The 27,228-nt window shown below is 36.4% G+C and overlaps 1 protein-coding gene across 5 annotated transcripts in view; it reads right to left on the minus strand.

Annotated features, from left to right (window-relative positions):
* Positions 1 to 27,228, minus strand: part of CFTR (CF transmembrane conductance regulator) — a 216,851-nt gene that overhangs the window by 111,188 nt on the left and 78,435 nt on the right. For all 5 annotated transcript variants that reach the window (XM_025291139.3, XM_044946628.2, XM_044946629.2 and 2 more), the window contains exons 9-11: positions 22,960 to 23,052; positions 16,345 to 16,524; positions 11,222 to 11,413 (exon numbers count right to left, since the gene is read on the minus strand). In XM_025291139.3, the coding sequence (XP_025146924.3) occupies positions 11,222 to 11,413; positions 16,345 to 16,524; positions 22,960 to 23,052 (465 nt within the window). The remainder of the gene's footprint in view (positions 1 to 11,221; positions 11,414 to 16,344; positions 16,525 to 22,959; positions 23,053 to 27,228) is intronic.

Raw genomic sequence — 27,228 nt, forward strand, 5'->3', positions numbered from 1 at the left:
GAAAAAGAACGAACTAACCATTTTTGCACAAAGCTGCTGTAAACATGGATATAGCTCTGCATGATATGTATCAACACAGGGAAGTTAACTTCTACAGCAGGAAATGTACACGAACAGATTCATAAAGTAGCCTGTTGGCCCAAGTCAAACTTGATTACAAATAACTGTGCATACAAATATTGGCTAAAGATTAGTCCTTATCAGAAAGTGTAGGAAGTAAGAACTTTTTATCAACTTGAAATATAAAAGCTCTTCTTTCACTGGGCTTTGGTACTAAGTCATAGCAGAAAACTGAAATAAACTGAAATTCCAATGTATTTGTTATTGGACCCAACACAAGTACAAAAAGCACTATTATAATAGATGTTACAGTCTTTGTCACCAATATTAAACTATTGTTTAATACTCAGATATATATATATATATATAAACACATACATGGTTTTATATATGAATTTGAAAGTATATACATAATTCTATTAATATCTCTATGCCTTTTGATGTCTATTTCTGTATGTGTGTAGGCCTATATTTGTATTTGAAAATGAATAATGTAAGCATTTTTAAAGGAATAGCTTTGAAATGCAGGGCTTTAAGGTATTTCGGGGTAAGTGTTTCCAAGGAAGTAAAGTTAGAAAAGATACTTGAGACAAATAATTTTATTTATTGTATTCTAGCTCTACATTAGACTCATTTAACTACAGATTTCTTTTTTTTTTTTACTATTATTTTTTTTAATTTTATTTTATTTTTAAACTTTACATAATTGTATTAGTTTTGCCAAATAACTACTGATTTCTGAACTCCAGATTTCAGATTCTCTGGAATGACCCTTAACAACCTAGTTTTGAAAAGCTCTCTACATGATTTTGATTCAATTGGTCTAAGAATTGGCATTTAAGAATCTACTCATTCCTTAACTATCTCTTTCAGGTCTACCCGCCCAAGATGCTGGGACAAATCCAATCTGTGAAAAGCACTCCTTTCTTAGAACTTCGCTGGCACATGACTGTGCTGCCCTGCAGTTGATCCTGCTCTGGAGCTCCTCACAGGTCTCCCAGGTCTCTAGAACTAGGACTCCTCAGGAGCTGAGCTTGTGTACTACCTCACCCATCACCTCTGAAGAAATCCTATGAAAATCCTTATTCTTTCTACAGGTGACTTTGGAGAACCAGCTGTTCAACTTGCCCTGATCAGGCTTCCTCCCTGAACTGACTGCCCTTCTACTTGGCCACCTACTGTATTTTAAATTTGAGGTCATGAGGCATGAAGAAAAGATTCTGCCCCAGTGCTGGCAAGGAGAAAAAAGTTTACTTGGGAGAAGATGAAAAAAATTTTCCTGACCTTTAAATTTCAAGTGTGTTTTTTTATGTTCTTTCTCAAGCCTTTATCAAGTGTAGTAGAAAAGCTTTTGTATACTCATATATAAATAATATGTATAATATATATTTTAGAAAACTTATGAATTTTTGCCTAACTAAAAAACTTATGACATTTTGATTCCACTTGCTTGACTTAATATGAATAGAATGCTAGATCCTATTTAGAAATCTAGAATCTAGAATGCTAGATTTCTGTTTAAAAAAGAAGATAGGCATCAAGCAACAAAGGTTTACTGTATAGCACAGTGAACTACAGTCAATATTTTATAATACTTTACAAAGGAAAATAATCTCAAAAATAATACATGTGTGCATGTATAACTGAATCATCTTGCTGTGCCCTTGAAAAATTGTAAGTCAACTATACTTCAATAATACATATATGTATACATATTAAGAAAAAAATAAAAAATACATTTCAAGTGTTAGGATAGGTGATTTTCCCAAGATCCAGGAGTACAGATTTTAGGAATATGGTAGCTTGATACGTCATTTATAGGAAAACAAGTCATAACCTCCTCTTTCACAAAGGCAGCCTTACAATCCCAATGGTTTAATAATACTGTTACAGTCATAGTGAGATTAACCAGTCTAAAGTTCTAACTCAAAATCTGCAGTATTCAATGCAGAAGGCATTAGCGTCTAAGAATTTCTAATACACAATCCTAATCAAGCATAGCAAAAAAAAAAAAAAAGGTAAGTCAGAAGATCTGGATTCTCTCACTGGTCTCATCAATTATGAGACATATGATTCCAATAAGTCTCTTAAATTTTCACTTCTTACACTTTAAAATGTGAACAACAATATTTCATAAATGTGTAACCACATCTCCATTATCTCCCTCCAGTTTGTGTGTTACACTGGATAAATCTTCCTAAAACACTGTTTTTATTATGGCACTCTCCCCAGTGAGGGAAGTCACCATGGAAGACACTGTGGACCCACCTGCTCCCTGCCCAGGGTTCCTACCTGTGCTCCCACTAAGCACCACGTTTCGCCAAATCCTCTGCAGCTGGAGTGTTGCGTGAGAATTGGATTGCCCCAGGTATATGTAATATGAAAGTCAAGTGTGGAGGACTCTGCCTTTCTGCCTTTTTTGGCTATTTGGTTTAATTGCTGGCAAGTGCAGAGACAGAAATCACGATCTGAGTGTTTTCTCCCAGTTCAGCTCTCACCATATACCCCTTCTTTTCCAGACTCTACCCTTGCTGCACTGCCTAGAGTTCCCCTTAAAGTGCACTGTTTTCGCTCGACTCCAGCCCATTTCATCCTATACCCCAGCCACGCCAAACTGACTCTAGGTACAAAGGTTCAACGAACGTTCTCTGCTAGCTCCAGGTCTTGTACATTCTGTTCTCTTTCTGGAATGTTCTCCTGTTCTTCATTCAGATGATTCTTACTCATCCATCATCTCTCACCTTAGCTGTCACTTCCTTCAGGGAAACCTCATCTACCCATCTAAGACCAGATTAAGTCCTGTTTCCATATACCACATGAGAATCTTACATTAACCAATATGCTAGAACTTAACAAACTGCACTGGCTTTACTTGCTTATCTTCACCAGAATGAAAGACCCTTGAGGACAGGGATTGCTCCTATTCACCAATAATCCCCAGAGTTTGATGTCCTTTGTTCAATGATTGCACTCACAGATATTTACTACACAAGTGAATATATATCTGTGTGTGTGTGTGTGTGTGTGTGTGTTTTGTGTATGTGTATATACATTTTCCCCCAAAATACTGTAAGTCAAAAACTCATAACAAACAGGATCCTTGTTATACTTGCACGCAGTATTCAGAGTGCCTAACATATACTGTGTCCACAGGGGAAACTCAATAAATATTCATTGAGATCAAATTTTTAATTTATGAAATTTGAATCATGGATACTTAAACTTTCTAAATAAAAATTAGGTATTACAGATTTGGCCTCAAATATATTCTTGATAATACAATTGCCATTTCAAAGGCTATTTTTGTCTAGAGAATACTTTTACACTCAATTTTTAGAAAAACTAAGTTTCCCTTCCTGGAAAGGCCTTTATGAATATTATTACCAAGTTCTAAGTTTATAGTAAAGTCTAAAGTTCTCTTAAATATAAGTGTAAAATCTTCTCTCGATCTTGTCTAATTAGCCATTGCTACAAAACAGAAAACTCCAAGGGTGTGGGGTCCAGAATACTAATTCTTCAAGAGGATGAAACATCAGGCTTATCTATAAGATACAGCATGGCTTTGACCTTTGGAAAACTTAGCTAATTTTTTTGTTTGATTTTTAATATGAAAGCCTGGCTTAACTTTCTGAATTTCATTATCTATTCATGAGCTAGCTTGATCCCACACAGTTATAATTAAATTTTTATACTACTGTTCTGTGGATTTGCCCACCTCTTAGGAAGAAGGGCAGTCTTTGGGTTATTCTGGATTTAGAGATGTCAGAACTGTCATTTAAGTTAATAATTAGTTCCAGAATTGCAATCGTAATTCCTAAAAGTTAGTTCATACTTTTAGAATTTAGCACAGGCTCATCTCGATTGCAAACTCTACAGAAAGCTGTCACTAGATAACTAGAAAGTGACAATTCAAAGGACCAATGCATGCAAAAACACTCAGCACAGCACTACTGACTTGTGCCCTCCCAATGGATGTTAGCTAGTATTTATTTTTTAAGTTTCAGGGTTCAAATGATGTGAAATAATAGTCAGTTCAGGAAACACTATGGTGTTCCTGCTTGGTCCTGGTTCCATAGTATTATAAAATAAAGGTATTTGCTTCATATTACAATAAGTAAATGGCAGTGCTTTCAAACTTAATTACCTATCAGTAGAAAATGACAGGTGGATCAAGGTACAGTCACTTGGTGTGCTTTATTCTGGTTTAGGGAACATAGTTCAGTGTGTTTCAAATATCTGTTTTCAATGTTTATTATATCTTGGCTACTACTGAATGCAAATGTTAATTTGTATGGTATCTTTTTATTTACACATCTCCCAAGTGAACATTCCTGAATTCTCCTACAATTGTGGATTGACCACCCAAAAGTTAAGCCTCTGTTCAATGCAGGTTAGTTTTGGCCAGATCTGAAGATCCAGGGGTCAAATTCAAATTTAATTAGTCTTGTGGTATGTGTAAGATGGAATTTATTTTCCAGAAGAGTTAACTCATTTCTTTGCTTACTTCCCTCCCAAGTTTTTCATATTTCTTGCCAATTTCCCTCCCAAGTTTTTTTTCCTCTTAATAATTTCTTGCCAACTTCCCTCCCATTTTTTTTTCTTCTAGTGACTTAAATATGAAGACTGCATAGTAGAAGGGAAAACACAAACAGATTTTACATCTGCAACTTACATAGTAAATATTTTTTATTACAATGTGTATGTAATGGCTGTCTTGACAAATATTTACCTAATGAAGACCATTTTGTGGTTACAAAAGGATTGCAACAACTTTGTGGAAACCAATTACATATACTAAGCCTCTGATCTCTTCTTACACCCCCCACCCCACATCCCACCACACACAATTATAAAAGCCAATTACTGCTCCAAACCAGGTACTTTTACATAAGAGTGAGTCACTAAATAAAGACAGTCCAATTATTTGGTATCCAAATGCTGGCCTGCCTAGAATCTGTTGCTGTCAGTTGTGGGGTAGTATGGTAGGATAAGGTATTGAAGAATTGCAAATGGTTGGTATTCTGGAAATTTTAAAAAGGTAAGAGAATAGTGAGATATCACTCTTACAGTACGAAATATGATTAAACTCTCCTTAACGGAGAAGTAAGTTAATGTGGGGCCAATTACATTAATTCCTCTTTTGGGGCTAGCAAAATCTTCAGTGCTGGTTACAAAAGTCACAAATATTTAGGAGGATTTTAAGGGAAGTTTGGGTACATAGAAAGAAAACAATGAGGATAAGTCAATGCACACAAGGATACACAATGGTATTTTAAAAGAACTATTAATTTGTCTAGAAATCCTTTTACTATAATTAAGATTTGAAGTATGACAATATAAGCAAGACTTGGAGACGTTCCTGAAAGAGGAGATCTCAGGGTAAAAAATCTGAGCAGAACTTGCTCACTCGTGTCTGCTCGTTACAACTTTTCTATCAGCATAGCCCTGTCTCTACGCCCTTCCCTGTGATAAAGTCTTCATGCAACTCCACTGACTGAATATTTTCAACCACAGACTGAAATCAGGAAACTATGTGAACTATGTTGTGCTTGCTTTTTCCTATCCAAGAAAATTTACACATACCTGCCTAATCCTATGACACCAAGCATCATTACACACGCAAGTACTTTGTGGGTATTAAAGCTGAAAAGAAACACAAAACTGAGGAAGAAAATACTCCACCTCATCTCCAGTTCCAAATCTAGATGTAGTATATTAAGAAACAGAACAGCTTTGGCAGTCAAAGTGAAAACATATTGGATCATGTATGTTTGTATTTGCAGATGGGGCTGCAAACAGTACACAGAGGAAGTCATCAGCTGATACCAGCTGTTAACCCTCAAGGACTCTGTAGGTATTTTGTGTTCCTGTGCTCAAAATTCCTCCATGCTTAAAAATATAAAACCTTCATTTTTGGAGATTCTCACTGGCCGTTTTCAAAGGTGTGAAGACTTGCTTAACAATAACAAAAATTGGAAACTCTGAATTCACTGAAAATAGGAAAAAATTTTCATTTTGACTGTCAGGATAGTCTAGCACTTTTAATTATTTTTATTTGTTCCTCATAACAACAACTTGCTGTTGTATAATCATCTCCTCAAACTCTGAGACTGAGAAGCTCAGAAAAGAACATTTTCTGAGTAAAATTCTTGCAACTGACATGCCTACTTCAAAACTTATCTCTGAAACAGTCAACCAATAAGAACTTATCCTTATGCCTATCAATGTGCTTGGTATAGTATTCCAAAATAAAATTTTTAGAATCACCATTCTCAAGAAATTTACCATGTAGTTGGATAGATAACAACATACAAGAAACATTCAGAAGGAGACAGTCACCACACTCACTGCGTTTATCAGTTTAAAGTACAGGAATTTAGGAGATGCTGGATGTTTTTGCCTATCATAAGATGAGTAGGAAGATCTAAATCAGTTGCAAAAGCCAGCAGAACAGTAAGGAGCTGGGACTCGGGGACTATTAAAAATAGAAAACTAAGTGTTTTATTTGATATTTGAAAGCGAAGAGGATGAAGAATGAATTAAATGGTGATCATCATTGTCATTACAGCTGATCTAGTGGTGTCCTCCACTGGTACTCTGTTAGCAAGACCAGTGGTCCCTCTGCTTGATCAGATATCTCAATTCTATGTAACTGATCTCCACATCCTTCCTTTCTAAACCCACGGCATTTCTACCTGTCCTTCTTTCCAGTTCCTGTTATACAAGGAATCCTTAATCCTAAACCAACTACTCTTCTCTCTTAATTTCTTGAGGAAAAAAAATATTCACTCTTTCTCAAAGGCTCATTTTCCCTGATGCCATTTGTAAGGATGCAAATAGTACACAAAGAGATCCCTATCTTCTCACAATTCCTCTGCTACTTTTGTCTCTTGTCCATCATTGACATTAGCTGGATTATTGAAATAGCTTCCTATTAGTCTTCTTCCTTCTAGTCAGAATAAAAAACAGTACGGCTCCTCCGTCCATGGGATTTTCCAGGCAAGAGTACTGGAGTGGGTTACCATTGCCTTCTCCGAAACAGTACTACAACTACTACTATTAATAATAATCACTGATTTATTTAGTGTTTTCTATGTGCTAGAAGAATCCACAAAACTGTACAAATTAGGTAATAATATCTTCATATTGCAGAGGATAAAACTCAGTATATAACAAGGTTAAGTAATGTTCATCAGCAACCCACCCTGTTAGATTTCAAAATCTCTTTTCCTTCTGCTACCCCAAAAAAGTTTGAATCATATCCACCTTAATTCTGCTTCACATTTCATAGTCAAAGAGATATATCTAAATTGCAAAGCTGATTACATCACTCCCCTGATTAAACCTCTCCAAGACCAAATTCCTGAGACTTGTACACAAGCTCCCAAGACATGGCCCTCCAGTTTCCTTCCTCCCTACTCACTGTCCCCCAGTTACACCCTCATTCTGTCAAGTTGCTTGTGGTTCCCTGCACTAACCAAGTGGTTTCATGTCTGGTATTTCTGCTCATAGTTTTCTCAGAATATCTTTTCCATTAACCTTAATGGAAATGGAAAATTTCAATTTTCCATTAAAATTTCCTTAATTCCTTCTACTTATCCTTCAAGGTGTTTTTAGAGAAAGCCTCCCTGAACTGACCAGGCAGGCTGAAAGTCCTCAACTGGGCTTCTGTAGTGCTGAGAGAGCTTCTATCCCAACATTTGCTATATTATATTGAAATGGTCTCTTGGCATATGTTTTTCACCAATCAGCCTATAAGCTCTTTGAGTGAGGGAATAATCAAGTTTTCATTCTGCACCTACCCTGCCTCCACCACAGTGAACAGAGTCTGGTAATCACAGAAGTCATGCTGTGAGATCTGAAAGGGAAAGAGAAACTGGAATCACCTCCCAATCCCATGGCCATTTCTGGAGCACAGAACCAATGGGCCAATGCTCCAAACCTTCAGGATTGTATGCCAACTCTTTTCTTCCAGAGAACACTCAAACTTCTGTTACTTTGGTCATACAGACCAACTATAGATGACCACTTTTAAAATTTTCTCTCAGAACTACTTTTGTCAACATCAAAATTCATACTGATGACTTTTTCATGATTCTGATTCATGGTTCTCTTCAATTATGCCAAACCCCACCTTGTTTCCACAGCACTCACTAACAAGAACTGGCTTCGAGACACATTTCTTGTGTCATGCTCTCTAGTGGTATTCTCTACCTCCAAGGGAAATAGAAATTAGCTACAGCTCACTGAGTGGCAAATATGCACCAAATGCTGGGTTAGGCACTTTCTATTTATCTCTTTTAATTTTCTCAACAATCCAACGACTATCACTTATCAATCTCACTTCTCATATACCTAACCTTCTCTCTCTTTTACTGGCAACTCCAATGTTCTTAATAAAAAAAATTCCTCCAACACCATAAGTTCCATTCTTGTCACCATAAGAATTCCACAGGGAATCATTCCATCAGAAAAATGGCCTTCTGACTCCTCTGAAGGTTATTTCATCATTAGCAGACCCAGATTTTCCTTTTACTCCTTTAGAAATGCCTCTTTTTTTCCCTGTTAGAGTAACCTAACATTCTTTATTGATATCTTTTCCTATTGGCCCATGAACTTCCAAAGTATATATATTTTGTTCTATTCATATTTTCATAAAATGTCTCAATAAATGTTTTCAAAATTAATACCCCCTACTTTCTTCTAGTTTAAAAGCTTAATTAGGCACAGAAAATTATATGATTACATTTTTGTGAAATATCTAGACTAGGAATATTTTAGAGACAAAAGGTTGCTTACAGTTAGGTAGAGAGGTTAGGGATGAGAGAATGTAAATTGATTGCTAATCGAGGTTTCTTTTAGAGGAATTGAAAATGTGATGGTTATACAACCTTGAGCATATGAAAATAAAAACTACAATGAATTATACACTTTAAAAATAATTTTAAGACTAGTCATGGAATCGGAAAAAAAATAAAATGATTTTACTCTTCCCCTGTTTCTCTCATTATTTTAGCAGTTTTATCACGGTACAATTCACTTACTATACAACCATTCATTAAAATACAGGTCACTTGATTATGCACTCTTTAGAAAACAGACCACACCCTATTCACCCTGGCATTCTCAGAACCTATTCAGAAGATAGCAAATGTACATTCTATGAATTAGGTACCTATACCTCTGAATTTACTACTACTAATATAGATACGTCATGCATGCCTGCATGCATGCGTGCTAAGTCGCTTCAGTCACATCTGACTCTTTGTCACCTTTTGGGCTGTAGCCTGCCAGATTCCTCAGTCCAGGCAAGATCACTGGAATGGGTTGCCATACCTTCCTCCAGGGAATCTTCCTGACCTAGGGATCAAAACTACATCTATTATGTCTCCTGCATTGGCAGATGGGTTCTTTTTACCACTAGTGATACCTGAAAAGCCTATCGTTTTGCCATATTTAAATTAAATATACTTTTAAAGGTTTACTTGGGGGAATCAGGACAGCATTTATAAAACTATTTCTATGAGAAAAGATATATTTAAAAGCAATAAATAAAGGTACCAGAAACTTTCCAACACCTTTGCACTAATAAATAAACAGAGCTCGTGCTTTATCTTGCAGGACACTGAGTATCACTCCTACAGCCTAGCCCCTCATAGACAAATACCTACGTTCTCTAGAAACACGCAGAATTTTTTTATAACAAACTTAATGAGTGTTCCAACCTACAGGTTGTGCAATACTATTCTTGGAAGAAGAGCTTTTGAGGAATGAAGAATATTTTCTTCAAGGTAAATCAAATATTTTTCAGAATAGCTTTTATTTTCATTATGCTTTCAGAGTGTGAAAATAAGAGAATTAAGCCTTTAAAAGCAACTGTTGAATGAGTCTGTATATACATAAAGACTCATTTGTTCAAGCATGTAGCTCTCTTTTATAAGGACTGTAGTTTCTATCTAATCCACGATCAGCCTTTTTTTTCTCCTATTTTTCATACACTGTATATTAAGCTTCATTTTATTCCCAGTGCAATTTTTTTCACAGAAGTTGATTTAAAGGGTACTACTAGTATCAAATGCCATCTATCAAGGAGAGTGATTTTGAATCAAGATCAGTATTCAGGCAATACCGCTGACAAACCTCATAACGTGATATTTTCCCTGCTGATAAAACTCATCATGGTACTTTCCCTACCATTACCACCATAATGACACTTTCCCTAACATTAAGATCCAGGGGATCTTCCCAACCCAGGGATCAAACCCAGGTCTCCTACAGTGCTGGCAGAGTCTTTACTGTCTGAGCTACCAGGGTGAAAAGTGAAAGGTTGCTCAGTCCTGTCCCACTCTTTGTGACCCCATGGACTATACAGTCCATGGAATTTTCCAGGCCAGAATACTGGAGTGGGTAGTCTATCCCTTCTCCAGGGGACCTTCCTGACCCAGGAATCGAACCAGGGTCTCCTGCATTGCAGGCGGATTCTTTACTGACTGAGCCATTAGGGTGTGAACCCTTTATCATACAATTTATGTGCTGAATAGTACAAGATCCATATATTGGCTTTACTTAGAATACTTTATGTATTTCTAGATGATGAACTCAGTCCTCAATATTGTTATGAAGTGATTCATCATAATTTTGCCACTGTTTCAGAGGATTACAGACACTAAAGGTTATATAGTTACATGTCCAAGGTCAAAGGATGAGATATAATCATAACTTTATCTTAGACTCCCTATCGGCAGGTCAGTGTTTGTTTCTTTAGGCTATGGTGTTATTAAAATAGTTAAAATTCTCTTACGTAATTCTGAAGTACCTTTAAAAAATGCATCCTATACAAATGCTCATTGAGGACATTTGTCTCACTAATAAGTGAACAAAATTCTTGCCATTTCATAGAGTTGTTATTGTAACCAAACCAGCCCATCATTTAAAAAATGAAGTGCGTATTAAATTCATTAAAAAATGAATTGTATCTTTATGTTTCTGCAGGCTTCTTATAGCAGGGGTCATATATTTTATCAATTACTTTACTCCCGGTAGTTTACTCATAGTGGAAATGGGATTAATATATGTAGACTTATTAAAACATTAAATATATAATTTAGGTAGTTTGAAGGTTTCATATGCATAACCAGAAGTTTTTCACATAATTACTTACCTCTTCTAGTTGGCATGCTTTGATGACACTCCTATATCTATATTCATCATAGGAAACACCAAAGATGATGTTATCTTTAATGGTTCCAGGCATGATCCAGGAATACTGAGAGCAGAATGAAATTCTTCCACTGTGCTTAATTTTACCCTCTGAAGGTTCCAATTCTCCCATAATCATCATGAGAAGTGAAGTCTGGAAATACAACCAGTGTTATTAAGTCAAATCATTTGATCAAATCATTCTCAGGATGCAGGTGCCACCAACTGTCATCCTAAGCATAGGTATCCTAATTTTTAAAGATTCTGTATTCATTCAATTCAAAATTTATGAAGCACTTCCTATTTTGGGTATGCTGCTATGCACAAAAGGTACAAAGGGAGACAAGAGTCAACTACAACAGAATGTGGTAAGTGCTACACTAGAGGCTCACAGAGATGGGGTGCTGAGTTCAGATTGCTGGGATGGGGTTGGAAGAGGTCAGGGAAAGATTAGTAATAACTGACATGTACTGAGTGCTCATTTGTTTTCTCACATGCCTTGTTCAATCCAATTCTGTTGTACCTTTCTTGGAAACATGGGCAGAATCTGACGGCTACTTCCATTACTATCCAGATTAAGCTAACAACATCTCTTGCCAGAATAAATAGAATAGCTTTCTAACTTTCTCGGAGAAGGGTTCTAACTCCTTGCTCCACCCTTGTCTTCCTACAGTCTATTCTCTAACTCCTTGCTCCACCCTTGCCTTCCTGCAGTCTATTCTCAAAGTGGCCCTGTCAAAATGTAAGTCAGATCATGTTACTTTTCTGCTTAAAACCCTCCAATGGCTTCTAAGGTTCTCAGAAAAAAGGCCTAACTCGTTACAAAGCCCTTTATGAGGCTCACAGGGCCCTTATGTAATGGTCTCGCCCCCATTACTTCTCTGACAGCTCTACTCTCCATGGCTCACTCTGAGCCAACCCCACTGACCTCCCTGCTGCTCTGTGAACCAGACAGCCCCATTTCAAGGGTTTGCTCCAACCCCTACCTGGAAGACTCTTCCCCAGATGATCATATGACCTAACCTCTCACCTCCTTCAAATCTTTTCTCAAATGTTACCTTTCAATGAGGCCTCCACTGCTTAAAATTGCACCCCATCATCAATCTTTCTTTCTGTTTTATCTTCAAAACATTTATCATCATATGACATTATATATATATACACACATATATATATATAAACATTTTACTCAATAATATAATGACATTATTGTTTGTTGTTTAGTCATGTCTGACTCTTTGCAACATGATACACTGTATTATACAGTATTAAATAAGGGTTCGATAACTTTAAAAAGTAAATTACTGGTACATAAACAGACAAATCAATGGAATAGAATTAAAGCTACAAAAGTAGATCTAAATGCATAAAAGAACTAGTATTTGATAAAGACAGCATCTAAAATGAGTGGATAAAAATAGACTATTCAGTGTATGTTGTGGGACAACTGAACAGCCATGTGGAGGGCAGACAAAAAACTGTAGCCGTATGCCACACCCAACATGTGATGAATTTCAAATAGGTCAAAGAATAAGTACAAAAATAAGACTGTAAGAATACTTAAAGCAAACATTGAAGGATGTCCAAAAGAAAAGAAAAACAACTACCACAGAGTAAGAAAGCTTTTCTATATGAATCAAAATCCAGAAGTCATAAAATAAAAAAATAAATCACATTATAAAGAAAAAAAAAAAGACTTGGGCACAGAAAACAAAAGGAAAAAACGTCAAACTGAAGTAAATGTTTGCAAGTTATATGACACAAAGGAATAATTTCCTTCTTGAGTGATATTAAAGTCAAAAAGAAAAATAACAATAACTCATTAGAAAACAGTACAAAATATACAGATATTTCACCAAAAATTAAAAATAGAGGTGACCTTTAAACATATGATAAAGTTTTTACTTTATTCCTAATAAGAGAAATGCAACTTTTAAAAAGACTGATATATGACTTTACCCAAAAAGAGTGGAAAAAATTCAAATGTTCGATAACAAAAGCTGGGGATGCTGTGGGGAAACAAACCTACAATCTACATGGACTGTAACACACACACACAAATTGATGCAGCCTTCAGGTAAGAAAGTTTTGCAGATGTACAGAAATACTAGTAGATGTGCTAAATGACATATATGCAATATTATTCATAGCATCATTCTTCATATTAGCAAAACACTGGCAATAACCCAACTGTCAATCAATAGGTGATTCATTACATTACAAACATCCATCCAAACAATGAAATACTATGTATAAAAGTATATACATTCAAAAAACTAACAAGAGTGTCTGTCTGAATTGGGAGAAAGAATGGTGAAAAGTGGAAAATAACCAGAGGAGAAAGAGAAGTGAGAGAAAATTTTTTGAATTTTTATGCACTTAAAATTTTAATTTTAACAAACAGTAATACCACCTAAAATATACTAGGAAGAAAGAAGGATCAAGAGATAGGCACTTTTTTGATACCTATTTCAGTAAATTTTAAAATTCTTGTTGTATATGGAAAATATCCAAAATTCCTTCAGTTCAGGTGTTCAGTCGTGTCCGACTCTGAGACCCCATGGACTGCAGCACACCAGGCTTCCCCGTCCATCATCAAATTCCTTACTTCTACATATAATTCTTCTGTATAATTGGAACTCTAAGTGTTATTTTCTTATAGAACAGATTTTTAAACCCCAACAATGGAATGGATCTGATTACATATAAATATATACACACATATTACATGTATATATATATATATACACACACATACATATATGTATACACAACATATATATATGTATACACAAAATACAGGTTTGGATCTATGTAAGTTTGGATCTATATCAAATACAAAGGTTAAATATATATTTAACAATATTTATCTATATAAACATATAAATATATAATATTTATCAATATTTTGGTATTTTGAGAGATGCAAAGTTAAACTGAATTAATATATATAAAATGCCAAATATTGATAAGACCTTGGTTTGTTCCCTGGGTCAGGAAGATCCCCTGGAGTAGGAAATGGCAACCTGTTCCAGTTGTCTTGCTGAAAAATTCCATGGACAGAGGAGCCTGGTGGGCTACAGTGGGTCACAAGAGTCAGACATGACTGAGTATGCATACACATACATATGTATACTGATTGAATAACATGCCATTATATAACTACACCAAAATTTACCTAATCAATCCCCTATTATGAGATATTTAGGAGTTCTCCCAATTTGCAGCTATTGAAACAACGTGAGGAATATCTTTATATAAAAATCTCTGCAAATATACTAGGGTAAATCATACAAATAGAATTGTTAATTGGTTATTTTTAAGGCTTTTAATACACAAATTACCAAATTGAGTGGTTCAGTATTTATCTTGAAATGTGAGTATTTGCAATTATTCTATCTTATATTTTAGCTAGATCTTTTATCTAATAAGAGTATAAAATGCTCCATTCCTACTGAAATGAAAGGACGTCCTCGTAGACTTAGTTGCCAAACTCTATTTCTCAGGGGGGTTTAATTATTCCTAAGGAACAACTGCCTCCATCTGACTCTGTCTTTATATCTACTTCTCAGAAGATGTAGCTGTAACTCCAGCCAGCAATTATCTGCTCATCAATTCTTAATAGAGTTGCCTGAAATTTAATTGCTGGTTAAGTCCCATAATTTGTAATTCCAAAGCTGTTTGTTTACACCTTTAAAAGAAGTAATTTTAAACACATAAAATTAATTTTAAAAAATTCAGTGAAACACAATTACTATCTTCCCATAAGCAATAATTCTCAGTCAAGTCATCTGTGATTTGTTTGTTAGCAAATCCTGCTATGGTATCATTTTCTTTTAATAGTGAAAATTTCTAGTTATATAAGAAATAGAAGGAAAAAGTAGCACTTTAAGAAGAAATACATTTTTCAAAGAAGAAAACACACAAGTATAGCTGCTTTATTGAAGGGCCTATTTTACAGGTGGGAAAACACATACAGAGAGAGAAAAAAGCAAATTGTATATTGCTACAATTATGAACACCAAATTCAATGACTAGAAATTTTCTATAGTATTTTGTTTCCCAAGTCTCAGACTAAATTCTTTAAAATGTGATTCTTCCTTAACTAGACATTAATAAATAACTATTTTTCAGGGGTATTTAATTTCTGTTTATATTTACATTTTTATCTTACAGTGGCACTGCTCCTTCCTTCGTTCTTCCTTTTCTTTCATCAAAGTATTCTGAAGAGTTTTAAGAGGACACTAAACTTTTTTTAATTTTTCCAGAAAATATTGTAGCTAAAATTACAGTCAAGTGGGAATAAGAACCTCCTTTTAGTAGACTTCCAAAGCAAATATCTATTATCCTTAAGTAGTCCATTTCAAAGCCGAGACCCTTTCTTATCTCTGATTGTATTCCTTCATGCCCTTTGAATGTATTTCCCAGATAAAGAGAACAAGTGTTTATCATTATCTGAACAATAGCTCAAATCATTCAAGACTAATATAAAGTCTTCTCCTGACAATGAAATTTGACCCTTTAATTTTTTAACCTCTTAATTTTTGTCAGATGTATCTCCAAATATCCATGGTTTATAATTAAATGAGGTAGGGTGGAAGGCTGATCAGCACAGAAAACAGATTCCTATGTATTGTCATCAAAAAACTATCCCACTCAATAATTTTCCCTCATAATAAATCATAAGCAAGCCTGAGTCCATTCTCCAAAAAAATTCTGTGTCAACAAAATGGGGATCTTTTGCCCATGTGGTTACTAAAGTAAAATGTAAACCATGACTTTCCTGGACCAGCTCTGAGAAAATGTCTTTGCCACAGATTGGCAAAAAAGGATGCTTTACTTGTTCAACAAAGTTATTAAACGCTCACCATGTATGTGCATGACACTGTACTGAGTGATGCCCAAAATATAAATATATAAAAGAAAAAGTTACTGAAGATATCAGAAAGAAATGAAAGGCTAGAGGACACTATCAGTGGAATAATTATACACAGTATCCAAGTATTCTCCTTTTACAAACTAGAAAAAGGAAGGAGAAAAGCATGTCAGGTTAACATCTTCATGGTGAGGTATAAAAGAGACTACCTTGCCTGCTCCCGTAGATCCAGCAACTGCCAACAACTGTCCTCTTTCTATCTTGAAACTGATATCTTTCAGGACAGGAGTACCAAGAAGTAAGTTACTGAAGAAGAGGCTGTTATCACCATTGGAAATTTTTCTATTGGTATTATTTTCTTTTGCTTTCTCAAATAATTTACTAAATCCCTGTAAAAAAGAAAAAACACAGTAAATAAGAAGGTATGTTTCTCAGATATTTTCAATGTGTGTGTGTGGGTGCAGTTGTGTCTGATTCTTTACAACCCAGTGGACTGTAGCCTGTCAGGCTCCTCTGTACATATAATTTTCCAAGCAAGAACACTGCAGCAGGCTGCCATGTCCTTCTCCAGGAGATCTTCCTACCCAGGGATCAAACCTGCATCCCTTGTGTCTTCTGCATTGGCAGGCAGGTTCTTTACCAGCTGAGCCACCAGGGAAGCCCAATCTTTTCAATAGCTATTTACATGATGTATTATTAGTTTGAAGAGTACATGGCACATGGCCCATACTTTATAGCACACAAGTTATAGCACATGATTTCTAGAGCATATGATCCAAAATATTTCAAAATTATAATTTCAATTGCTGATTGTTGCTCACCATCAAATTTAATTAATCTAGCTGGCAACCCACTCCAGTGTTCTTGCCTGGAGAATCCAAGGGACGGGGGAGCCTGGTGGGCTGCCATCTATGGGGTCACACAGAGTCGGACACGACTGAAGCAACTTAGCAGCAGCAGCAGCAGCAGCTATCTATACAAAGGTATCTATCTCCTCTCCCATAGGCTGAATACATACACATATTTATTCAATCTTCCGCAGAGTAACAATATATGAGGTAGACTTTATAAACTCTTTCATTCAAAGTTGTAGACTTTGACTCAGAGAGGTTAAGTAACTGAAGTCATTTAAGTAGTAGGCCTGAGTGGAATTACAACCCAAATCTAACTCTATCATGCTGGCACCTTACTCTGAGAAGCTCAAAGTATTTTAGTAGTTATTACTAAGTGTAAATGTGAGGATACTACCATTTAATTTGAATGAATTCCATTTTTGCAAAAGCGCTGGGAGAAGGCGTTCTTGTTTGAAAGCTCCCTGCTTCTGGACTGCCCTATGGGATGCGTTAGAGTGCGTGCATGTGCCTAGTCACTCAGTCGTGTCCAACCCATTTGTGACTCCATGAACCATAGCACACCAGGCTCCTCTGTCCATGGGATTCTCCAGGCAAGAATACTGCAGTGGGTAGTCATTCCCTTCTCCAGGGGATCTTCCCAACCCAGGGATCAAACCCAGGTCTCCTGCATTGCAGGCAGATGCTTTACAATCTGAGCAGTCTTCAAATCACAGTTAATAGCACTGCAGGGGATCAGGAGGAAGGTAGTAGTTCACAGAGTTTTAAGAGAATGCGTTTTCACAACCTCAACATCCCGAAGCACTCCTTCCTAAAGTTAATCATCTGAGAATTCGCTTGCTCTTTGTCACTTCTCTTTCCTACTTTCTGCTTCTCCCCTCAGAGAAGAGGCAGTCTTCTCACCAGTCCTAAGTTTAGCTAGGCTGCCCTTTCCGGAGTGTAAAAAGGTCCATGATATGAACATGGGGACCATAAGAGAATGATTTTCTCCTGAGAGGGGATCCCATAAAAACAAAGCCAGAAATACTGAAGGAGGTAACATCATGTTTCACCAGGTTTCAAAGTGATGGCATCTATGTGTCCTGTCATCTCAGAATCAGACTTAAGAGATGAATTGAAGAACAAGTTATTTTAATTAACTTATTATTTATCTAATTTTAGTAATTTAATAAATTAATACAAATTATTATCTGCATTTTAAAGTTACATTTTCCTGATATAAAGCAAGTAATATTTATCTGATTGACTTAGCAATCAGACTTGACTCTATAAATTCATTTATTTTCCATGAAATTGAAAGTACTGAAATGGCAGCTCCCAAGTTTTGACAAAAATCCATTTAACATATGAAGACACTATACAATAGACAAGAATTACATTCTTTACCACCACTTAAATCTATGTTGAAAATTCATAAATCAACTTAAAATGTATCAGTGGTATACAGATTTTCAGTACTATGAAAACTTTAGGGCATACATAAGCAATTAAGGTTTAAGACTACTGCTTGAATTCTTATGAGATGGATGGCTAACATCTCTTTCAGTCATCAAATAACTAAAAGCAAATTTTTAAGTAGGCAATGAAAATTCTTCAAGAGAGACAAAGGCATTTTTTATTCTATTATTAACTTATTTATCTAATAGATATTTATTGAGCATCACCTCTATATTAAAGACTACTTCAAAAGTCTCAAATAGGAGAATAACAAATGGGCAGATATTAATATTGCAACGTGTTTAGTGCTACAACTGAAAACTCACACCAAGTCCTATAGGAGCACATTACATAAAGCAAGTTACTCAGTCTGGAGCTTGTCCAAGTAATTAACCCAGTATTAGGCTATGAAGGATATAGGTGGTATTTCACAAGACCAATAAATAGTATAGGCATTCCAGGAAGAAGGCCTGCATGCATGATGATTTAGGCTTAAAAGGACAACATACACCTCAGGAGTGGTGAGTGGCTAGGTGAATGTATATAGTAAGATGACAAAGGATATCCTCGATAAACTGGGCAGTGCAGACTGTTGAGGGGCTCATGTTCCATGCTTAGAAACAGGGCTTTTATCCAATAAACACTTGGACCAATGGAAGGTTGCTTTTACTTTAATTTACCTTAATTTTAACTCCTGATTACAGAAGTCAAAACTTACTTCAGACAATTTGGAAAACAGATAAAAGCAGCAAGAAGAAAAGAGAAATCAGCTGTAGTCTTAACACTGAGAAGAAATCATGTTTAACATTTCAGTGAGATCCCTCCACTCCTTTGCATATACATAAAATCATATATAATTTACATTAAGGAAAAATTATACATGAGCTTTGTGATCCTCTTTTTCTGACTTACAATATAAATCATAAATATTTTCACATACCATTAAACACACTTTTTAATATAATTTTAAGTTGCAGGATAGTATCAAAGAGTATGGATAAACTATAAATATTAATAGTTCTCATTTTTTACATTATATGACTTTCTTTTTAACTTAATAATTCTGTAATGTGTGTACTTTGCTATAAATCTTGGAACAAATCTCTGGTTTTTTTAGTATAAATTTCCACAAGGGAAATTTCCAGAGCAAAGGTATAGCAAACATTCCAAGTCTTTGGAAAAGTAGTTTCAAATTCTCTTCCATCAAGGTATAAGAGTGCTAGATTTCAGGAACCATCATCAACAATGTTGATTTCTGATTTGGGATTTATTTTGTTTTGTTTTATTTTTGTGTGTTTTGTAAGTGAAAATGGAATCTCAGTATTGATCTTTTTCTTATTTATTTGATCCCTACTCTGGCTTAACACTTTGTGTTTACAAGCTCCCTGTAGTTGTGAGAGAAATGATTATGGTATCCTTTGTCTTTATTTCAGTATCTGTCTCATCTTCTCAACTAGCTGCATAATAATTGATAAATTATGACATTCTGAGCTTTAGGCTCCTGGACTGTTGAGGATCTTAAGTGAGATAATATAGATGAAAGTATTTTGTATACAGTAAAGCAGTAGTCCATTTTTTTCATTAGACACAGGATGGTGAGTAGAAAAAACATTTAGAGTCAGAGAAGCCTAGGCTGACCTTTATGTCCTAACCAGTTGTATAATCTTGTTCTAGTTACTAAAATTCCCTAAAGCTCAGCTTCCTGATATATAAATAGAAATTGTTCCTACTCACAGGTGTGAAGTGAGGGAGGAGTCATATATAATTCACCAGGGACATGCCTCTTGAGTCACTGGGTGAATGGTGAAATCACCAAATGAGGCAGAAAAGACCCTGGAAGAAGGGGGTTTATGAAGCTTGGGAAGTGACGAATGTGAAGTGTTTGAGGACCTTGTGGGGAATTTGGAAATAATGTATGAAGTTCAGGAAAGGAACCGGGGCTGAAGATTTGCCTTTGAGAGTCATCAGCACATAGATGTCAGTTGAACCTGGGCTGAGTCACCCACAGAAAGCATGAAATACCAGAAGGCGGTGGGGACCCTGTGGCTGAACGCCACTTCAGAGGCAGGCAGCCAAGACTGAGAAGTCATGGTTGGAATATAAGATTACATGGAAAGAGTGGTTCACGAAAGCTAAGTTAAATACATATTTCAAAAGAACAGTTTTTAATGCATTGGTAAAGACAGAATCCAGATTGCAGAAGGCAAAAGTCAAAAGATGAGGAAGTAAGAACAGTTTTAACAACAAAGGGAAGGAGAATGATAAGGCTTGGATGATGGGGTTCAGGGGGGGCAAAAGTCAGAAATTTCTTTAACTTGAAAATATTTAGATATTAAAAGAAGTCAGTTGAAAAAAAAGGAATTGAGCTTCTAGACTGAGAATAATTGCTGGCTCCATGTCCTGAGAAGATGAAGCAAGATAACAACAGTTCAGTTAAGGGCCGGGGGAAGACAAGAAAGAAGAAAATAATAATCTCAAGGGTGAAGAAAGAAGCTGTAAGCATTCATATATGACGCTCTATATTTTATAGCATCTATATACTTTCTCTCTATATTACAGAAGTCAAGGCCATCTGCTGGGGGTGAGCAGATCCTGGGAGAGATTGGGAGTTTCAGGAAACTGGTAAAAATCTGGAATGGCTTTTAGGGAAATGGTAAATAAAATTAAGTAAAGACCAATGAAAACATTTCCCAAGAAAGTTTACAGGCCCATTTGAAGTTGAAACAGTAACTGTATAAAACTTATAACTGACTAGAGTATTTGATTTTTCCAGATAGCATTCCCTTCATCAAAGCTGAAAGAGAATGTCTTACAGCAAACGATTCAGTGAAAAGAAAAGGGGATTGAGGGTGCTGCTGTAGGAACAACTGAAGTGACTGATGGAGGTTAAACCAGGAGGAGTCCAAAAGGGAGGACTAAGGAGACTAGAAATCTTCATGAAATTGGAAGGCAGTAAAGGTGGGATTAAGAGACTGAGAGAGCTAGGATTAGGAAATTCTAAACTGAGAAAGAGATTCCAGAGCAGGACGTTTCCAAAGTGGAGTAAGTCTCGGCACTCACCAAGCTCAGCATATGAGCATGAGAGGAAGCTTCTGAAGAAGTAACTGTAAACAGAAGTTCTGAGGACAATATTGGAAGGATTTCTCATGTGGGTGTTGAAGTCTTAGACACAATGAGGGAGGTTTAACCAGCACCACTGTCCTGGGTAAATATCATCAAGGAGTGTCCAGAATTTGCTAGGTGACGATGAGAGTCAGGAGGATGAGGATACAGCCAGATGGAAGGCAATGGTTCAGTGAAAGGGTTGTAGACCATGACATTTGGTCCAAAACCTAGCTTCATCCCTTGCCTGGTACATGAGCTGAGCCAGGTCCTATAACCTTCCTAAGCCTCCATTCCCTTATCAGCAAAATAGAAATATTAAGATTACATCATAGGAATGTTGTAAGAAATAAGACAAAACATGTAAAGTGCTTATCTAGTACCTGGCACATAGTAAGGGCTGAAGCATGCTATCTATTTTATTAGATGAAAGGAGAATGAGATGGAGATTAGAAAAACAATTGTATTGCCAAACGCCTTGCTTTTCTTTCTGTCTAGAAGGGCATTTGAAATTCCTAAAATCAAAGAAGTAAAATCAATCTAACACACACAGTTCTCCATAATTTTTCTAGGCAGATAAAGAATTATTCTCTTACCTCTATCTTAAAAAAAGAATTACAGTGACGCCCTTAGGGTCAACTTACTTATATAAATAAAACTAGTTTAAGATATTGTGAAATATGTAGAAATAGGACATTGCTTGCATAATGCCTACGTTTACTCAACAGAAAAAAGTGATAAGGAAAGAGGAACTCCACTGGTATTCTCTATAATCAAATATTAGTCCTTTAGAAGCTGAAAAATCATTAATAACATTTTTTCTGACCATGAGAAATGAGAATTTTTAATGGTGAATTAAAATAAGTGAAAATAGTAGAAAACAATCCATAGGTCTATCCCACATATATCTTTATGTTTACTGGTATATGTAAAGCACGTTGGACTGGAACTTGAGATCAGAGAGGGTAGCATTTACTGAGGAACTATTATGTGTGTGGTACTATGCTGAATACTTCCCATAAGTTATCTCAGTCAAACTTCACAACAACCTTGTAAGGTATATATTAATATTCCCACTTTACAGATGGAGAACCAGAGGTTCCACAAAATTCAGTAACTTGCACTAGAGAGTAAATGGTAGAACCAGTACTCAATTCCAGCTCAGTTTGGCTCCAAAACCTATGAGCACTGCATTACTTCCTAATTTATTATGTGAAACAAATTACATGACTTAGAAAAACATGAAGAGGCCTGTCTGTCATATTTAATATTCCTGGGCCTCTACCTCTTTAACTGCAAAATAAGTGGAGTGATTCCTCTTTTAGTTCTAACAATTCTATCATCATTCTAACTTTATTGCCCATTAAGATGAAAACCAGAATCACAAATAAGAAAAGCTTAAATATTTAGAGCAAACAAACAAAAAATTCTGACCTCTTCCCAGAAGGCTGTTACATTCTCCATCACTACATCTGTAGTTGTTAAGTTATATTCCAATGTCTTATATTCTTGCTTTTGTAAGAAATCCTGTTTACAAAAGAAAGCAAAAACACATTATAGAACTAGGATACTGTTAATACATTATTACATCTATTTAAACTCTAATAAGTGCTGCATTTTGTATTTTATGAATTATATTAGAAATTTTTTCCTAAAAAATAATTTTATAAGTGTTCTAAAGTTAATTGTCAAGTACTAGGATTCATTATATTATAAATGTATTCTTTAAATATGTGACATTTTACAGAACTTCAGTTCAGTTCAGTCACTCAGTCGTGTCCGACTCTTTGCGACCCCATGAATCACAGCATGCCAGGCCTCCCTGTCCACCAACAACTTCCGGAATTCACTCAAACTCATGTCCATTGAGTCGGTAATGCTGTCCAGCCATCTCATCCTCTTTCATCCCCTTCTCCTCCTGCCCCAAATTCCTCCCAGTATCAGAGTATTTTCCAATGAGTCAACTCTTCGCATGAGGTAGCCAAAGTATTAGAGTTTCAGCTTCAGCATCAGTCCTTCCAATGAACACCCAGGACTGGTCTCCTTTAGAATGGACTGGTTGGATCTCCTTGCAGTTCAAGGGACTCTCAAGAGTCTTCTCCAACACCACAGTTCAAAAGCATCAATTTTTCGGCGCTCAGCCTTATTATTCACAGTCCAACTCTCACATGCATACATGACTACTGGAAAAACCAAGGCCTTAACTAGATGGACTTTTGTTGGCAAAGTAATGTCTCTGCTTTTCAATATGCTATCTAGGTTGGTCATAACTTTCCTTCCAAGGAGTAAGCGTCTTTTAATTTCATGGCTGCAGTCACCATCTGCCGTGATTTTGAAGCCCCCAAAATAAAGTCTGACACTGTTTCCACTGTTTCTCCATCTATTTCCCATGAAGTGATGGGACCAGATGCTATGATCATAGTTTTCTGAATGTTGAGCATTAAGCCAACTTTTTCACTCTCCTCTTTCACTTTCATCAAGAGATGTTTTAGTTCCTCTTCACTTTCTGTCATAACGGTGGTATCATCTGCATATCTGAGGTTATTGATATTTCTCCCAGCAATCTTGATTCCAGCCTGTGTTTCTTCCAGCCACTGGAGAAGGGAATGGCAAACCACTCCAGTATTCTTGCCTTGAGAACCCCATGAAGAGTATGAAAAGGCAAAATGATAGGATACTGAAAGAGGAACTCCCCAGGTCGGTAGGTGCCCAATATGCTACTGGAGATCAGTGGAGAAATAACTCCAGAAAGAAATGAAGGGATGGAGCCAAAGCAAAAACAATACCCAGTTGTGGATGTGACTGGTGATAGAAGCAAGGTCTGATGCTGTAAAGAGCAATATTGCATAGGAACCTGGAATGTTAGGTCCACGAATCAAGGCAAGTTGGAAGTGGTCAAACAAGAGATGGCAAGAGTGAATGTTGACATTCTAGGAATCAGAGAACTAAAATGGACTGGAATGGGTGAATTTAACTCAGATGACCATTATATCTACTACCGTGGGCAGGAATCTCTTAGAAGAAATGGAGAAGCCATTTGGTCAACAAAAGAGTCCAAAATGCAGTACTTGGATGCAATCTCAAAAACGATAGAATGATCTCTGTTCGTTTCCAAGGCAAACCATTCAATATCACAGTAATCCAAGCCTATGCCCCAACCAATTACGCTGAAGAAGCTGAAGTTGAACGGTTCTATGAAGACCTACAAGACCTTCTAGAACTAACACCCCCAAAAAATGTCCATTTCATTTTAGGGGACTGGAATGCAAAAGTAGGAAGTCAAGAAACACCTGGGGTAACAGGCAAATTTGGCCTTGGAATTTCAGAATGAAGCAGGGCAAAGGCTAATAAAGTTTTGCCAAGAGAATGCACTGGTCATAGCAAACACCATCTTCCAACACCACCAGAGAAGACTCTACACATGGTCATCACCAGATGGTCAACACCAAAGTCAGATTGATTATATTCTTTGCAGCCAAAGATGGAGAAGCTCTAAACAGTCAGCAAAAACAAGACCAGGAGCTGACTGTGGCTCAGATCATGAACTCCTTATTGCCAAATTCAGACTTAAATTGAAGAAAGTAGGGAAAACCATTAGACCATTCAGGTATGACCTAAATCAAATCCCTTATGATTATACAGTGGAAGGGAGAAATAGATTTAAGGGTCTAGATCTGATAGACAGAGTGCCTGATGAGCTATGGACAGAGGTTCATGACATTGTATAGGAGACAGGGATCAAGATCATCCCCATGGAAAAGAAATGCAAAAAAGCAAAATGGCTGTCTGGGCAGGCCTTACAAATAGCTTTGAAAAGAAGAGAAGCAAAAAGCAAAGGAGAAAAGGAAAGATATAAGCATCTGAATGCAGAGTTCCAAAGAATAGCCAGAAGAGATAAGAAAGCCTTCCTCAGTGATCAATGCAAAGAAATAGAAGAAAACAACAGAATGGGAAAGACTAGAGATCTCTTCAAGAAAATTAGAGATACAAAGGGAACATTTCATACAAAGGGGGGCACAATAAAGGACAGAAATGGTATGGACCTAACAGAAGCAGAAGATATTAAGAAGAGATGGCAAGAATACACAGAAGAACTGTACAAAAAATATCTTCATGACCCAGATAATCACGATGATGTGATCACTCACCTAGAGCCAGACATCCTGGAATGTGAAGTAAAGTGGGCCTTAGAAAGCATCACTAGAACAAAGCTAGTGGAGGTGATGGAATTCCAGTTGAGCTATTTCAAATCCTGAAAGATGATGCTGTGAAAGTGCTGCACTCAATATGTCAGCACATTTGGAAAACTCAGCAGTGGCCACAGGATTGGAAAAGGTTAGTTTTCATTCCAATCCCAAAAAAAGGCAATGCCAAAGAATGCTCAAACTACCGCACAATTGCACTCATCTCACATGCTAGTAAAGTAATGCTCAAAATTCTCCAAGCCAGGCTTTAGCAAAACATGAACCGTGACTTCCAGATGTTCAAACTGGTTTTAGAAAAGGCAGAGGAACCAGAGATCAAATTGCCAACATCTGCTGGATCACGGAAAAAGCAAGAGAGTTCCAGAAAAACATCTATTTCTGCTTTATTGATTATGCCAAAGCCTTTGACTGTGTGGATCACAATAAACTGTGGAAAATTCTGAAAGAGATGGGGATACCAGACCACCTGACCTGCCTCTTGAGAAACCTATATGCAGGTCAGGAAGCAACAGTTAGAACTGGACATGGAACAACAGACTGGTTCCAGATGGGAAAGGAGTACGTCAAGGCTGTAATTGTCACCCTGCTTATAGAACTTATTTATCCATTAAATTTTAACATACCACTGACTCATCCTTGTACTAGACTACATGTTAACCTTAGTAATGAATTTATAAAGCACACCTGAACTACCCACTAATTGCCTCAATTCAACATTGAGAGAGAGAAAACTAGTATTTTCATCTTTATAGCATCCTTCTTTTATTAGGTCCATGGTCCACCACTGGCAAATTCTGATAGTGGTTTAGTTGCTAGGTCTTGTCCCACTCTTGCAACCCCATGGACTGTAGCCTGCCAGGCTTCTCTGTCCATGGGATTTCCCAGGCAAGAATTCTGGAATGGTTTGCCATTTCCTTCACCAGGGGAATCTTCCTGACCCAGCAATCTGGGCCGGGTCTCCTGCACTGCAGGCAAATTCTCTACCGACTGAGGTATTAGGGAAGTCAAACTCTGGCCTAGGTTAAATAATGGCAGAACTACCTTAAAGTGGCTCACCCTTCTCCCTCATTTTTTTAAACTTATGGCACAGTGATTTATTTTCTGGATTAAATATTTAAATATATATCACAACAGCATAATAAAACATTTTGAATTGTATACTAATTCTAAAAATTATAACCACATCCAAGTTCCTGGTGGTGATTCTGTTAGCTTGGCATAAATTGAGTCTAATAACCGTAAGGACTTTAGAACTTCTCTTCAAAATTAACAGCTACGACAGCATGCTGAGATTTTAAGGTAATTAATATGGCATACAATGTCATTCTCATCCATCATACTGTTCAGAAAAATACTTGGAAAAGTTTAAGGTAAACATTCCTAGCATTAGCTAGAAAATTTTATAACTTCCTGATGAATCTGCCACCATGATTTTGCACATTTGCCAAGTTCATTAGAACTATTCGATTGATTGATTACTTGAATAATAATCTCCAGA

Source organism: Bubalus bubalis, chromosome 8 (genome assembly GCF_019923935.1).
Source record: "Bubalus bubalis isolate 160015118507 breed Murrah chromosome 8, NDDB_SH_1, whole genome shotgun sequence".
NCBI lineage: Eukaryota > Metazoa > Chordata > Mammalia > Artiodactyla > Bovidae > Bubalus > Bubalus bubalis.